The 13,180-nt window shown below is 39.6% G+C and overlaps 2 protein-coding genes across 12 annotated transcripts in view; both read left to right on the forward strand.

The window, feature by feature from the left end:
• Positions 1-13,180, forward strand: part of ube2b (ubiquitin-conjugating enzyme E2B (RAD6 homolog)) — a 254,975-nt gene that overhangs the window by 158,037 nt on the left and 83,758 nt on the right. The window lies entirely within an intron of this gene.
• Positions 1-13,180, forward strand: part of tcf7 (transcription factor 7) — a 94,151-nt gene that overhangs the window by 71,289 nt on the left and 9,682 nt on the right. For 6 of the 11 annotated variants that reach the window (XM_067422922.1, XM_067422920.1, XM_067422926.1 and 3 more), the window contains 5 exons: positions 2,908-3,024; positions 3,627-3,789; positions 4,756-4,863; positions 8,234-8,284; positions 8,718-8,766. In XM_067422922.1, the coding sequence (XP_067279023.1) occupies positions 2,908-3,024; positions 3,627-3,789; positions 4,756-4,863; positions 8,234-8,284; positions 8,718-8,766 (488 nt within the window). The remainder of the gene's footprint in view (positions 1-2,907; positions 3,025-3,626; positions 3,790-4,755; positions 4,864-8,233; positions 8,285-8,717; positions 8,767-13,180) is intronic. The other 5 variants (XM_067422923.1, XM_067422921.1, XM_067422928.1 and 2 more) reach the window with 1 other exon arrangement.

The raw sequence follows: 13,180 nt of genomic DNA on the forward strand, positions 1-13,180 counted from the left end.
TGGGGGTCGTTTCGTCCCTCTTTGGTTTCCATGAAATTTGACAGAGTCGGGTAAAACACATAAGACCCTGGACCACAAAACAAGTCATACGGGTCATTTTTCTGAAATTGAGATGTATGCTGAATAAATCATCTTTTATTATTGTATGGTTTGATTTGGCCGAACTATTTGAAAATCTGGAATATGAGGGTGTAAAAAATCTAAAAATGAAGAAAGTCTCCTCTAGAATTGTCCAAATAAAGTCTTAGCAACGCATATTACTACCAATAATGCATTTATGATTTATTTACGGCAGGATATCTTCATGAAGCATGATCTCAATATCCTAATTATTTTTGGCATAAAAGAAAAATGGGTAATTCTGACCCATACAATGCATTGTTGGCAATTGCCACACGAGTGGCACAAATATGAAATACATGACCGTTTTTTCATCTAATGTGAGTGGATGTGTTGTTTTTAGTTTTCTGAAATTCAGGCACTAATCTCTTGCAACACTGAAAAACTAAAAAACTATATTTATTTTATATACTGTTGTGCTCAAATGTTTACACGGCCCTTGCAGAATCTGCAAAAATGTGAATAATTTAACTACATAAAAGGGATCATACAAAAACAAAATGCATGTTATGTTTTATTTAGTGTTGTCCTGAAGAAGATATTTTACATAACGGAAGTTTACAGTTCACAAGACAGAATTATTTTGGATCGATCACACACACACACAGCCGTGGATAATCAGGGAACGACACACAGCATTAAGAATCAATAGTTCATAAACTTCTGAATGGATCATTTTCATAAATTCAGCTGGTTTTCTGTCTTCTGTACTGCAAACATCTGTTATGTAAAGTATCTTATTCAGGGCAGCAATAAATAAAACATAACATGCCTTCTGTATGATCCCTTATTTTGTTAAAAAATGATTCACATGTGTGTAAAATTTTGAGCACATACACAGTAGTGATGTCTGTAGTAGATATTTGTTTTCAGAATATGAGAAAACTAATATTTTATTATATAAGTTATGCTTTAATCTCTGCCAAGCAACATAAGTGTTGCTTAGTATTGTTCATTGTAGTGTTGGTTTCTGGGCAAGTGTATGGGCTCAGTGTTTAAACACGGTGATGAACCAGAAGGTTGTATGCTGCAATATTAACAGTAAAACGAGTTATTGTGAGTGTGTATCCTTAGACACAACCATAGACAGGACACAACAGACCCATAAGTGTGTCCGGTTCCGGTCGGTAAGTTGCCGTTCAGTTTCGAGCTGTTTGTCCCGGCTCGGTCTCTCCGAGGACGGGTCAGCCGGTCCACGGGCTCCCGCTCCAAGACGCCTGTGGTTTCACTTTGTAACTCAAAACCCGAATTAGAAGAACAAATCATGTTAATATGCTTACATGGAGTAATAAATCCAAGCTGTGGAAATGGTTTTACTCAGATGTCAGCAGACGCCGCACATCTTTCTTCAGTTGCCGTCGTGTCGAGGGCGCTTTGCTGGAGGAGGAGCCGCTGTAATCCTCCTTCAGTCGGATCATCTGCTCATATATTAGCGCTGCTAAGAGCTGGCTTTGAACCGATGTTTGTCTCCCTGAGATCGGATGCTTGTTGTCCTTCATGCAGACCGAGGATCAGTGAGCTTCAGCCGTGCAGATACAGCGCCAGCTGCTGGCCACAGGATGCAATGGCGCTTAGTCATTAAACTCAAACTATGGCAAGCCGGGTTCATATTTAATCTTTAAAACAAACTTGTATCTATTTTATGCTACTAGTAGCCTACATTATTATTATTTTTTTAGATCTAGTACTTATTCATTAGCTACTAGTGCCTATTCTTTAGATACCTTTTTAAAAGATAGTAGGCTACTAATTCATTAGATACTAGTACCTATTATATAGTACTTATTAATTTGATACTAGTACTTGTTCAATAACTACTAGTACTTATTAATTTGATACTAGTACTTGTTCAATAAATACTAGTACTTATTAATTTGATACTAGTATCTTTCCATTAGTTAGTAGTACTTATTTATTCGATTCTAATACTAATTCATTACATACTAGTACCTATTATATATATACTAGTACTTATTAATTTGACACTAGTATCTTTTCATTAGTTAGTAGTACTTATTAATTCGATAGTAGTACCTATTATATAGATAGTACTTATTCAATAAATATTAGTACTTATTAATTTAATACTACTTATTAATTAGATACTAGTACTTATTTATTAGATAGTATTTATTCCAAATGTTACTAGTAAGATATTTAATTGAACTCTACAGTGGCCATTCTGACTAGTCCTAACTTAAGAAGAGTAAAAAAGCAGTTGTGACTAGTAAGACAAGAAATGTTACTAGTTACAATTACAAAAAGATACTAATGTATGTATAATGATTTAGTATTAGTAACTGATGAATAAGTACCTACTAGTATCTATTGAATAACTACTAGTAACTAATGAATAAGTAATAGTATATTTTGAATAAGTAGTATGATATATTGAATAACAACTAGTATAATAAATGCATACTAGTCAGAACTGAGTAGTTGTTTTCTGAATGACAGATCCTCATAGAATCCAATGGCAAATAGTTACTAGTTACTATCAAAATAAGTACTAGCATCTATTGAATAAGTACTAATATGTAATAAATAAGTACTGGTACCAATTCAATAAACACTAGAATCAAATGAATAAGGACTAGAAGCATGAAAATAGATACTAGTACGTTTTAAGGATTACATGTTTGGGTTGCCATACAAACTTTTGTTGAGTAGTAATGTATTTTTCTAACGCATTGTCTTTACTCTGATGCCGAATGAGTTCCCTTTTAATAATGGGCTAAAATAACCTTGTTCATGTTCGTGTGTGTGTGTGTTTGTGTGTGTTTGTAGGTTCTCTCATTCTCTGATGCTTCAGTCCGGCATGCACCCGACAGGCATCCCTCACCCCGCTATAGTGCCTCCGTCAGGCAAACAGGAGCATGACCATTTCGACAGGAACATCTATCCGTAAGTGCCTCAAGAATCTCATGCTTTGATTTTGTACTTTTGTGTGTGTGTGTGTGTGTGTGTGGGGGGGGGGGGGGGGGGGGGGGAGAGACATGGGTATGACACAGGTATACAGGAGAGGTTGAAATATGAGGACATTACCCATGTCCCCACTTTTCAAAAGGCTTATAAATCACACAGGAGGAGTTTTTTTGAGAAAGTAAAAATGCAGAATGTTTCCTGTGATGGGTAGGTTGGTATAGGGGCTGTGTGTGTGTGTGTGTGTGTGTGTGTGTGTGTGTGTGTGTGTGTGTATCTGAATACAGTGAAAGCCTTGGTTTGATCTTCAGCTTTAGAGATGTCACTAACCCGTGAAGAAGCTCGTTGTAGTCTCTACAGCCGTTTGTTGTGATATCTCCCTTTGCTTTGAGCACCGTAACTTTGCAGATGTTGTTTATGCGCAAACAGCAACACTATACACTCACTAGAGTTTAAAAAGCCAAATCATAATCAACCACCCAGCGACTAGTCGACGTCAAGCTTAAAGCGTCATGACAGAGCATTAAAGTCGACTAGTCGTGCAACCCCTAGTGTGAGCATTAACTCTGTTCTTCTGTCCTCAGCAAATCTCATCCTGACGGCAAGCGTGAGAAGGAGCCGAAGAAGCCGGTGATAAAGAAGCCTCTGAACGCGTTCATGCTGTACATGAAGGAGATGCGGGCGAAAGTCATCGCAGAGTGTACGCTGAAGGAGAGCGCCGCCATCAACCAGATCCTGGGCCGACGGGTCGGTCAGCATTCTGTGTTAGGGTGACCAGACGTCAGACCCAAATCCGGACCAAATTCTCCCAAAAATTATACTAAAGCAAAATCTTGAGTAGTTATTGTCTGATAAACGATAAGAACTGTCTGTGGAGGTTGAGTCATCCTGCAATCAGGACATTAATTGTTCAAAAATACTTCACTAGACACAATTATTTAGTTATTTTCGTTTAAGTTTATTAGCATTAGGCAGAAAGGTCTGAGTTCAAATACCTCGGGGCAATAGTCACCTACAATAACAAACTAGGTGCCGAATTATATCTACGCAAATCTAAAGCTTCGCAGGCATTTGGCCGACTAAAAGAAAGAGTCTGGTCCAACAAAGACCTCATCATAAATACAAAATGTGCAGTGTATCGTGCAATTGTTCTCCCAGCTCTTCTTTACGGAGCAGAATCCTGGACAGTTTAAATGACCCACGCACACAACCTAAACGCCTTCATGATGAGACACCTGAGACAAATTTTAGGCATTAAATGGAGGCACCATATATCCAACAAAGAGTTACTAGACAAAACCATCACACTTAGTATGTACGAAACTTTAATACAGTGAAATCTGAGATGGGCTGGCCATCTTAGCAGACTGGACAATAGTCGACTGCCAAAGCAGATTATCTACTCCCAGCTCAAAGAGGGCCACCGTGGCATAGGCAGGTCAAAGTTGCACTTTAAAGACACAGTCAAATGAAATCTCAAGCATAAACAGATCCCACTAGGCAGCTGGGCTCGGCAAGCAAAAAACAGGACTCTGTGGAGAAATCTAATTAGAAGGAAAGCACGATGGACAGCGATTGAGGCTACGCAGTCTAATATCATATATCACCCCCATCCCAAATTTCAGCCAATCTCATCTGGTCACCCTACTATGTGTGTGTTATCAGGATGTGTTTGTGCACGATCTGAGACTTCTCTGTGTGTGTGTGTTACAGTGGCACGCTCTGACCCGCGAGGAACAGGCTAAGTACTATGAGCTAGCGCGGAAGGAGCGGCAGCTTCACATGCAGCTTTATCCCAGCTGGTCCGCCCGCGACAACTACGTGAGTGCTTCCTCTTTCCTCAAATAACTCCAGAATAATCCAACATGTGGGCAGTAAGAGTGAAGGAGGAGCAGATCCAGTGAACAAACTCTCAGCTTTCAGTAACATGCATGTAAAGAAGGGGTGCGGCGGACCACAAAACTCACCGAGCAGATCGCGCTTTTTGGGGCATTTTCCGATCAGCAAAAAAACGGAAACTTTAAGTACTTCGGTACCACAGCAAAAGCTAGTTCAAACATTATTATCAAACACAGTCAGGAATAAGAGAGGCACCCAATCTGCCAATGGGCTGAGAAAAATAATCTTAATTCAAACAGAAAACAAGATTATTTTTCTCACCCCATTGGCAGATTATTTATCTTATTTTAAGCAAAAACTCTCTTCATTTTGAGTTATTTTTCCCCAAAACAAGACAATTACTTTTGCTTGTCTAGTAAATACTTCTTGTTTGAAGAGTTTTTAGATGTTTGGACTAGAAACAAGTAAAGAAAAGTAAGAAAGTAAGTAAGAAAAGCATTTTTTGCAGGGAGATTTCAGGGACAAAACACTTTATTTTTAATTTAATTTGCATTAAATCACCTTTCTTTCCCATTCTGACATTCAGTTTGGAGTTCAGGAGATTGTCTTGAACAGGACCACATCCCTAAATGCATTGAACCAACTGCCATGTGATTGGTTGATTAGATAATTGCATTAATGAGAAACTGAACAGGTGTTCCTAATAATCCTTTAGGGGAGTGTATAGAATATTAGAATATATATAATAGAATATTAGGGTGCTGTCACTTTAAGAGCGAATGCACGGATCCAATACACTGACACACATGCAGGCCCGGGTCCAGAATCAAATCACCGACGGTGCTTCCTGAACCAGTGCAGGTGTAGTGTGTAAGCTACGACTTCAACATCACTACAATAGCAATATGCAGTTGAGTGAGACAATTACGATTATTTACAAGTCATTACGCTTACAAATCGGTGGAAAAGAATTTCAAAATATTGATATGAAAATTTGTTTCTAATAATCTAGTAGTCTGCATTTGCCTTGTTTAATACACACCTATGTTGACATATTTTGTCCCATGCTTTTATTATCGCTATGTCAATCAGTGCCATTTTAAGAGTGATTCTCACATCAATATGTAGGTCACTTTTGCAGCGTATCATTGGTCGTTCTCTTAGAAGTATGAAAAACAAAACTTTTATTCAAATTCTTAATACATTATATAGCCTCGAAAAGCATACAAAGAGCCTTCCCTTATATTCACAAAAAAATCTGTCACTTATCTCATTTCATCGCAATCTCGCAGACTTCCATTACAAGCAGTGAAGCTGTCTACACTGCTCAATGAATCTCTGCGCGATTCGCGAGTGTGCAGAAAAACCCTGTGAGAGAATTCTGACACTTAAACGCCTCTGATTGGCCAATGCGTTCAAGAGATCAACAGACATGACTGTGATTGGCTACATTTCTCACCGCTGTAAATAGATACCTTTGACGCTCTCCAGAGCGCAAACACAGATTGAGCGGTCCCACTTTATATTAGGTGGCCTTAACTACGATGTACTTACATCAAAAAATATGTACGATGCACTTACTGTGTTCGAATTGTATTGGAAAACACTTTTGTTGATATTGAGGTGGATACGGGTAGAATTAGGGACCGGTGTGGTGGCGTGGGTCAGTTTAAGACATGCAGGTATTTTTGAAAATGTAAGTACAATGTAAAAACATGTATGTACACAATAAGTGCATTGTATCAAATGATTAATTAAAATGTTAGTACATCGTAGTCAAGGCCACCTAATATAAAGTGGGTCCGATTGAGCTTTTACCAAAGCTTGCACTATGATATTATCCCAGCATCTCACGTGCTCCTGCTTTTGTTGAACCGGGCCTGTACACACGTTTTCCCAACTATTTACATTCACTTAAGACACAACCGACTGTGTTCATGTGAATACTTGTGAAGACGGTGTTTTGTGTGTATGTTTCCATGCAAACACAAAAAGACATGAAAGATTAATTCATTCTGTTTGCTCGAGTACCGAATTGAGTTCTCTTTCGCCTCTTCTTGCACTTAAATGGTTTAAACTCACTTGAATGGTAAACGTTGACTCTATGATGGTTTAACTTTGCAACTAATCAGCGAATTGCATACATGCCAAACCGCGGGGTTCTGGTCCGTACCCAAACAGAAAAATAATGTCGGCCCAGATCCGGCCCACATCTGGTACGTGTGGAATCCATATGCTCCAGATTAGGGCCGACATTATGCTGCTGTCTGGGTATGGATCAACTATGATCCGTTACACCCCTAATGTAAATTCTAACTATAATAATCGAATTATGATAAGAAGCCTATTTCACTTAGTTAACGCCATTAATGTTAACCAGCATTCAGTGACCGTATTCAACTAATAAAACCAAATGATGATTGACCTGAAACGGAAGCGTCGGATGGGAAATATATGACATTATGGAGGTGCAGTGGGCTGCAAATGTGCTTTCATGTTGACTTGAAGCTGGAGACTTTGTCACAGATGACTTCTCATATCACTCATTTGGCATTAAACGACAATGCTCTAAAAAACACTGGGTTGTTTTAAACCAAATTTGGGTAAAATATGGACAAACCCAGCCATCGTGTAAAAAATAGAATTGGTTAGGTTTGTCCATATTTTTTACCAAATATGGGTTAAAACAACCCAGCATTTTTTAGCGTGTCTAAGACAACTTCATTAGCAATGTTTCCTTCCACGCATTTTGGGACATCGCGTAAAAAAACCCTCAAAGAAACTCTAAAAATGCGCTTAAAACACTAAATTTATCCGATAAGAATAAGTGTGCATACGCTAGAATGGAAACACATTTACCCAATAAATGCACAACAAAATACTCGACGTGACTTTGCAACGGAGGCTGTGATTGGATAGCTGGCCTAACCAGCGGACCAATGGCGTCGCAGCATCTCAAATGTTGGTGGCTCTAAAAATGCCTGAGTCAAAGTCTGTGATCAGAATGATTTGGTTTAATGTTACGTTCCCAAACACCAGCGTCCGACCGCAAGAGAACATGACCGCATTTATAATGCAGGAAAATAAAAAGAGCCACAGAAATTTCCCTTCCAGTTTTTATTCCAGATAATCTGCACCAGAAAGTGACGATTTTTGTTCTCTTGAGCGCATGCGATGGAAACGCTGCTTTATACGCAAATGTTTTATGCGATATTCCAAGATAAATTTGCAGCTTTGGATGGAAACTAATGTCAGCTTATGTAGGAGCTTATGTTTATCTGACAATATTACTTTGAAATAAATAATACATAAATAAATATTTGAATGAAAACACAGCCCAATGCTCCCATAGATTCAAGTTGAAGGAGGGACCCGGGCCACATCTAGAGATCAGACACTCTCAGTAAGGAACCATTTAAGCCCTTAGCATGACTTCTTTTATTGCTAAATTCAATATTTGAATATTTTCAGAAAGTAATCTCTCTCTTTCTTTCTGAGATTGACACGCATCACATGTGAACAGAAATGTCACCTACATTTAGATTCATCACCTACATGCAAACAGGAAACACACAACCCACGCAAAGATATTAACTGCTGTCGTGTGCAGATGTGTCTTTTCCCGCTCACACACACACATACACACACACACACTCTCACACACACACATACACACACTCAATGTGTATTTGGGAAAGCAGGGGGTGGAAGAAAGCAGAGCTCAGGCATGGCACACAGATACATAAGTGTTATTAGCATGATTTAACGCTCAAATGTGTGTGTGATGATGACGGCCAGCGTGTTCACAACCCTTCTCTGATCTCTCATAACCACAGGGCAAAAAGAAGCGAAGGAAACGAGACAAGCAGCAGGACTCCAGCTCAGGTACATGTTTGTGTGTCCACAGTCATATATCAAACTAAGACCGTTCTGCTTATTAACACACACTCATTTATATAATACGGGGTGTTTTCCGTCAAAAAGGTTTTTCATGCAAGCATCGATGCCAATCAGTCGGGTTCTGGAAGTAAAAACTCCATTCATTTTCTCAATAGGGACATTTATTTTTTATTTTTTAATACGGTGTAATTTGTGGTGAAAACCTACGTTACCCATCATGCTGTACAGAAATTCCACCAATCAGAGAGGCGAAACAAGCAAAGCACGCCAAAAGAGTTCTTTAGCTCCGCCCACTCCCATTAAGCACTGCGAATAATGTGGAGTCTTTCAAAATATTAAAACATAAGCAAGTTTGACAAGGGCCAAACTGTGACGGCTAGACGACTGGGTCAGAGCATCTCCAAAACTGCAGCTCTTGTGGGCTGTTCCCGGTCTGCAGTGGTCAGTATCTATCAAAAGTGCTCCAAGAGGACCAGTGGAGAACCGGCCACAGGGTCATGGGCGGCCAAGGCTCATTGATGCACGTGGGGAGCGAAGGCTGGCCCGTGGGGTCCGATCAAACAGACGAGCTACTGGAGCTCAAACTGCTCCAGAAGTTAATGCTGGTTCTGATAGAAAGCTGTCAGAATACACAGAGCAGCTCAGTTTGAGGCGTATGGGGCGGCATAGCCGCTGACCAGTCAGGGTGACCATTGGGAACACATGGCCCCAGGATGCACTATGGGAAGAAGGCGAGCCGGCAGAGGCAGTGTGATGCTTTGGCCAATGTTCTGCTGGGAAACCTTGGGTCCTCCATCCATGTGGATGTTACTTTGACACGCTCCACCTACCTAAGCATTGCTGAGACCATGTTCAGCCTTTGATGGAAACGGTATTCTGGTGGCTGTGGCTCTTCCAGCAGGATAATGCTCCTGACACAAAGCACAAATGCTTCAGGAATGGTGTGAGGAGCACAACAACCAGTTCGAGGCGTCGACTCGGCCTCCAGATTCCCCAGATCTCAATCCAATCGAGCATCTGTGGGATGAGCTGAACAAACATGTCCGATCTATCCCACCTCGCAACTCACAGGACTTAAAGGATCTGCTGCTAACATCTTGGTGCCAGATACCACAGCACACCTTCAGGGGTCTAGTGGAGTCCATCAGAGACGGGTCAGCAAAAGAGGGACCAACACAATATTCAGCCATAATGTTATGCCTGATTGGTGTTTATATTCAATATTTTAAAGCATTTTTTTCATGGCTTATAACGCTTTAACAGAGACTTTTTTTAAAAGCCCCTATTAGAAAAATGAATGGAAAAAAATACTTCTGGGACCAATGGCTCTGAAAACGTTATTTTTAAGAGTGTATATCAGAAAAAATCTAAACACATATAAAACCAATCGTTCAAACTGTAAATCGCATTCAGAGCAAATAAACACCAAAAAACCGGACGTGATGTCACAAGATGCGACCCTAAGGACAGAAGGCTCAAGACCACACGGTTCAGTTACACGTTTCATAAGCCCGTTGATAGCTCACACATACAGCGAGTGCTTTTAACGCAGTTCGTTAAGTTACATTACAAAAAATATACGTTAAGCCGAACTAGGACTAAATGTATCATTTCCTTTATGGTCCGGACCAAAAGAACCAACCAAGGCAAGTTTATTTGTATAGCACATTTCATACCCAATGGAAATTCAAAGTGCTTTACATAGAAATTAATTACAATAGTGGTAACAAATGCATGAGAAAAAAGAACTGAATGACAAGTGTGAACACACCCTAAGAGATGCACTCTTTAAGCAATTACAAAGACATTTTTATCACTTATAACCAGTGATGCCAGTAACTTATTAACGCGTTACTATTTCCAAACCAGTAATCAGATTAAAGTAACTTATCCAAGTCACTGTGTGTTACTATATTAGTCATTTTCCTTAGTTAAAAAATTAAAAATATATATTTTTGCTTTCTTCTTGTGTCTCAGGGAGAGTATTTTTTCAGGAAATATTTTTTAATTTTAACTTAAAATGTCAGGAGATATATTGTTGACGTAACTGTTAAAAACGCACTTCCAGTAAAGTGAGCGTTGGCAGAAACGGTCGTCATTTCTGTGTTGAGGCGGCAGGAGTGTTGTCGGAAACTGCTGAATGTAACAAATAAAGTTACTTGTAATCTTACTTAGTTACTTTTAAAATCAAGTAATCTGTAAAGTAACTAAGTTACTTTTTATAAGGAGTATTCAGTAATCAGATTACTTTTTCAAAGTGACTGTGGCAACACTGCTTTTGGAGACATTAATAGTGCAAAACTGGACACGGATGCGAGATTCTCGGTTCATGTGTTCTGATGGAGCATGCTTTGAAAGGCTTGACTGTGCATGTACACATACAAAAACTGAAGTATACTTTGGGCTTAAATACACTGTGGCTGTGACGTCATCAGCAGCATATGCAGTATGTGGTACAGTATTGTTCAAAATAATAGCAGTACAATGTGACTAACCAGAATAATCAAGGTTTTTAGTATATTTTTTTATTGCTACGTGGCAAACAAGTTACCAGTAGGTTCAGTAGATTGTCAGAAAACAAATGAGACCCAGCATTCATGATATGCACGCTCTTAAGGCTGTGCAATTGGGCAATTAGTTGAATTAGTTGAAAGGGGTGTGTTCAAAAAAATAGCAGTGTCTACCTTTGACTGTACAAACTCAAAACTATTTTGTACAAACATTTTTTTTTCTGGGATTTAGCAATCCTGTGAATCACTAAACTAATATTTAGTTGTATGACCACAGTTTTTTAAAACTGCTTGACATCTGTGTGGCATGGAGTCAACCAACTTGTGGCACCTCTCAGCTGTTATTCCACTCCATGATTCTTTAACAACATTCCACAATTCATTCACATTTCTTGGTTTTGCTTCAGAAACAGCATCTTTGATATCACCCCACAAGGTCTCAATTGGATTAAGGTCTGGAGATTGGGCTGGCCACTCCATAACATTAATTTTGTTGGTTTGGAACCAAGACTTTGCCCGTTTACTAGTGTGTTTTGGTTCATTGTCTTGTTGAAACAACCGTTTCAAGGGCATGTCCTCTTCAGCATAGGGCAACATGACCTCTTCAAGTATTTTAACATATGCAAACTGATCCATGATCCCTGGTATGCGATAAATAGGCCCAACACCATAGTAGGAGAAACATGCCCATATCATGATGCTTGCACCTCCATGCTTCACTGTCTTCACTGTGTACTGTGGCTTGAATTCAGAGTTTGGGGGTCGTCTCACAAACTGCCTGTGGCCCTTGGACCCAAAAAGAACAATTTTACTCTCATCAGTCCACAAAATGTTCCTCCATTTCTCTTTAGGCCAGTTGATGTGTTCTTTGGCAAATTGTAACCTCTTCTGCACATGCCTTTTTTTTAACAGAGGGACTTTGCGGGGGATTCTTGAAAATAGATTAGCTTCACACAGACGTCTTCTAACTGTCACAGTACTTACAGGTAACTCCAGACTGTCTTTGATCATCCTGGAGGTGATCATTGGCTGAGCCTTTGCCATTCTGGTTATTCTTCTATCCATTTTGATGGTTGTCTTCCGTTTTCTTCCACGTCTCTCTGGTTTTGCTCTCCATTTTAAGGCATTGGAGATCATTTTAGCTGAACAGCCTATCATTTTTTGCACCTCTTTATAGGTTTTCCCCTCTCTAATCAACTTTTTAATCAAAGTACGCTGTTCTTCTGAACAATGTCTTAAACGACCCATTTTCCTCAGCTTTCAAATGCATGTTCAACAAGTGTTGGCTTCATCCTTAAATAGGGGCCACCTGATTCACACCTGTTTCTTCACAAAATTGATGACCTCAGTGATTGAATGCCACACTGCTATTTTTTTGAACACACCCCTTTCAACTAATTGCCCAATTGCACAGCCTTAAGAGCGTGCATATCATGAATGCTGGGTCTTGTTTGTTTTCTGAGAATCTACTGAACCTACTGGTAACTTGTTTGCCACGTAGCAATAAAAAATATACTAAAAACCTTGATTATTCTGGTTAGTCACATTGTACTGCTATTATTTTGAACAAGACTGTATATTACATGCAGTAGTAGGCAATATGCACAGACGATGTGATATTATAGTAGCCTGACGACGGACCCACATCAAGATGTTTGGTCTGGAAACTCACCATTGACGGCTCAATCTGAGGGGCGGGATAAACGGCTGTCTGTCAAACTCCCTCTGCACGCGATAGGATAGCGCTACACCAACCAGAGCAACGAAGGTGAAGCAGAGCTCGCTGACAGATTAAACATTCACCGTATCCGGTCGGCTAAACTCCGAACACATCTTCCCTTTTTAAGAATGACTTCAGTGCCGTTCTTTGTTCTTTTCTCAGAGAAAAG

Source organism: Pseudorasbora parva, chromosome 18 (genome assembly GCF_024679245.1).
Source record: "Pseudorasbora parva isolate DD20220531a chromosome 18, ASM2467924v1, whole genome shotgun sequence".
Classification (NCBI taxonomy): domain Eukaryota; kingdom Metazoa; phylum Chordata; class Actinopteri; order Cypriniformes; family Gobionidae; genus Pseudorasbora; species Pseudorasbora parva.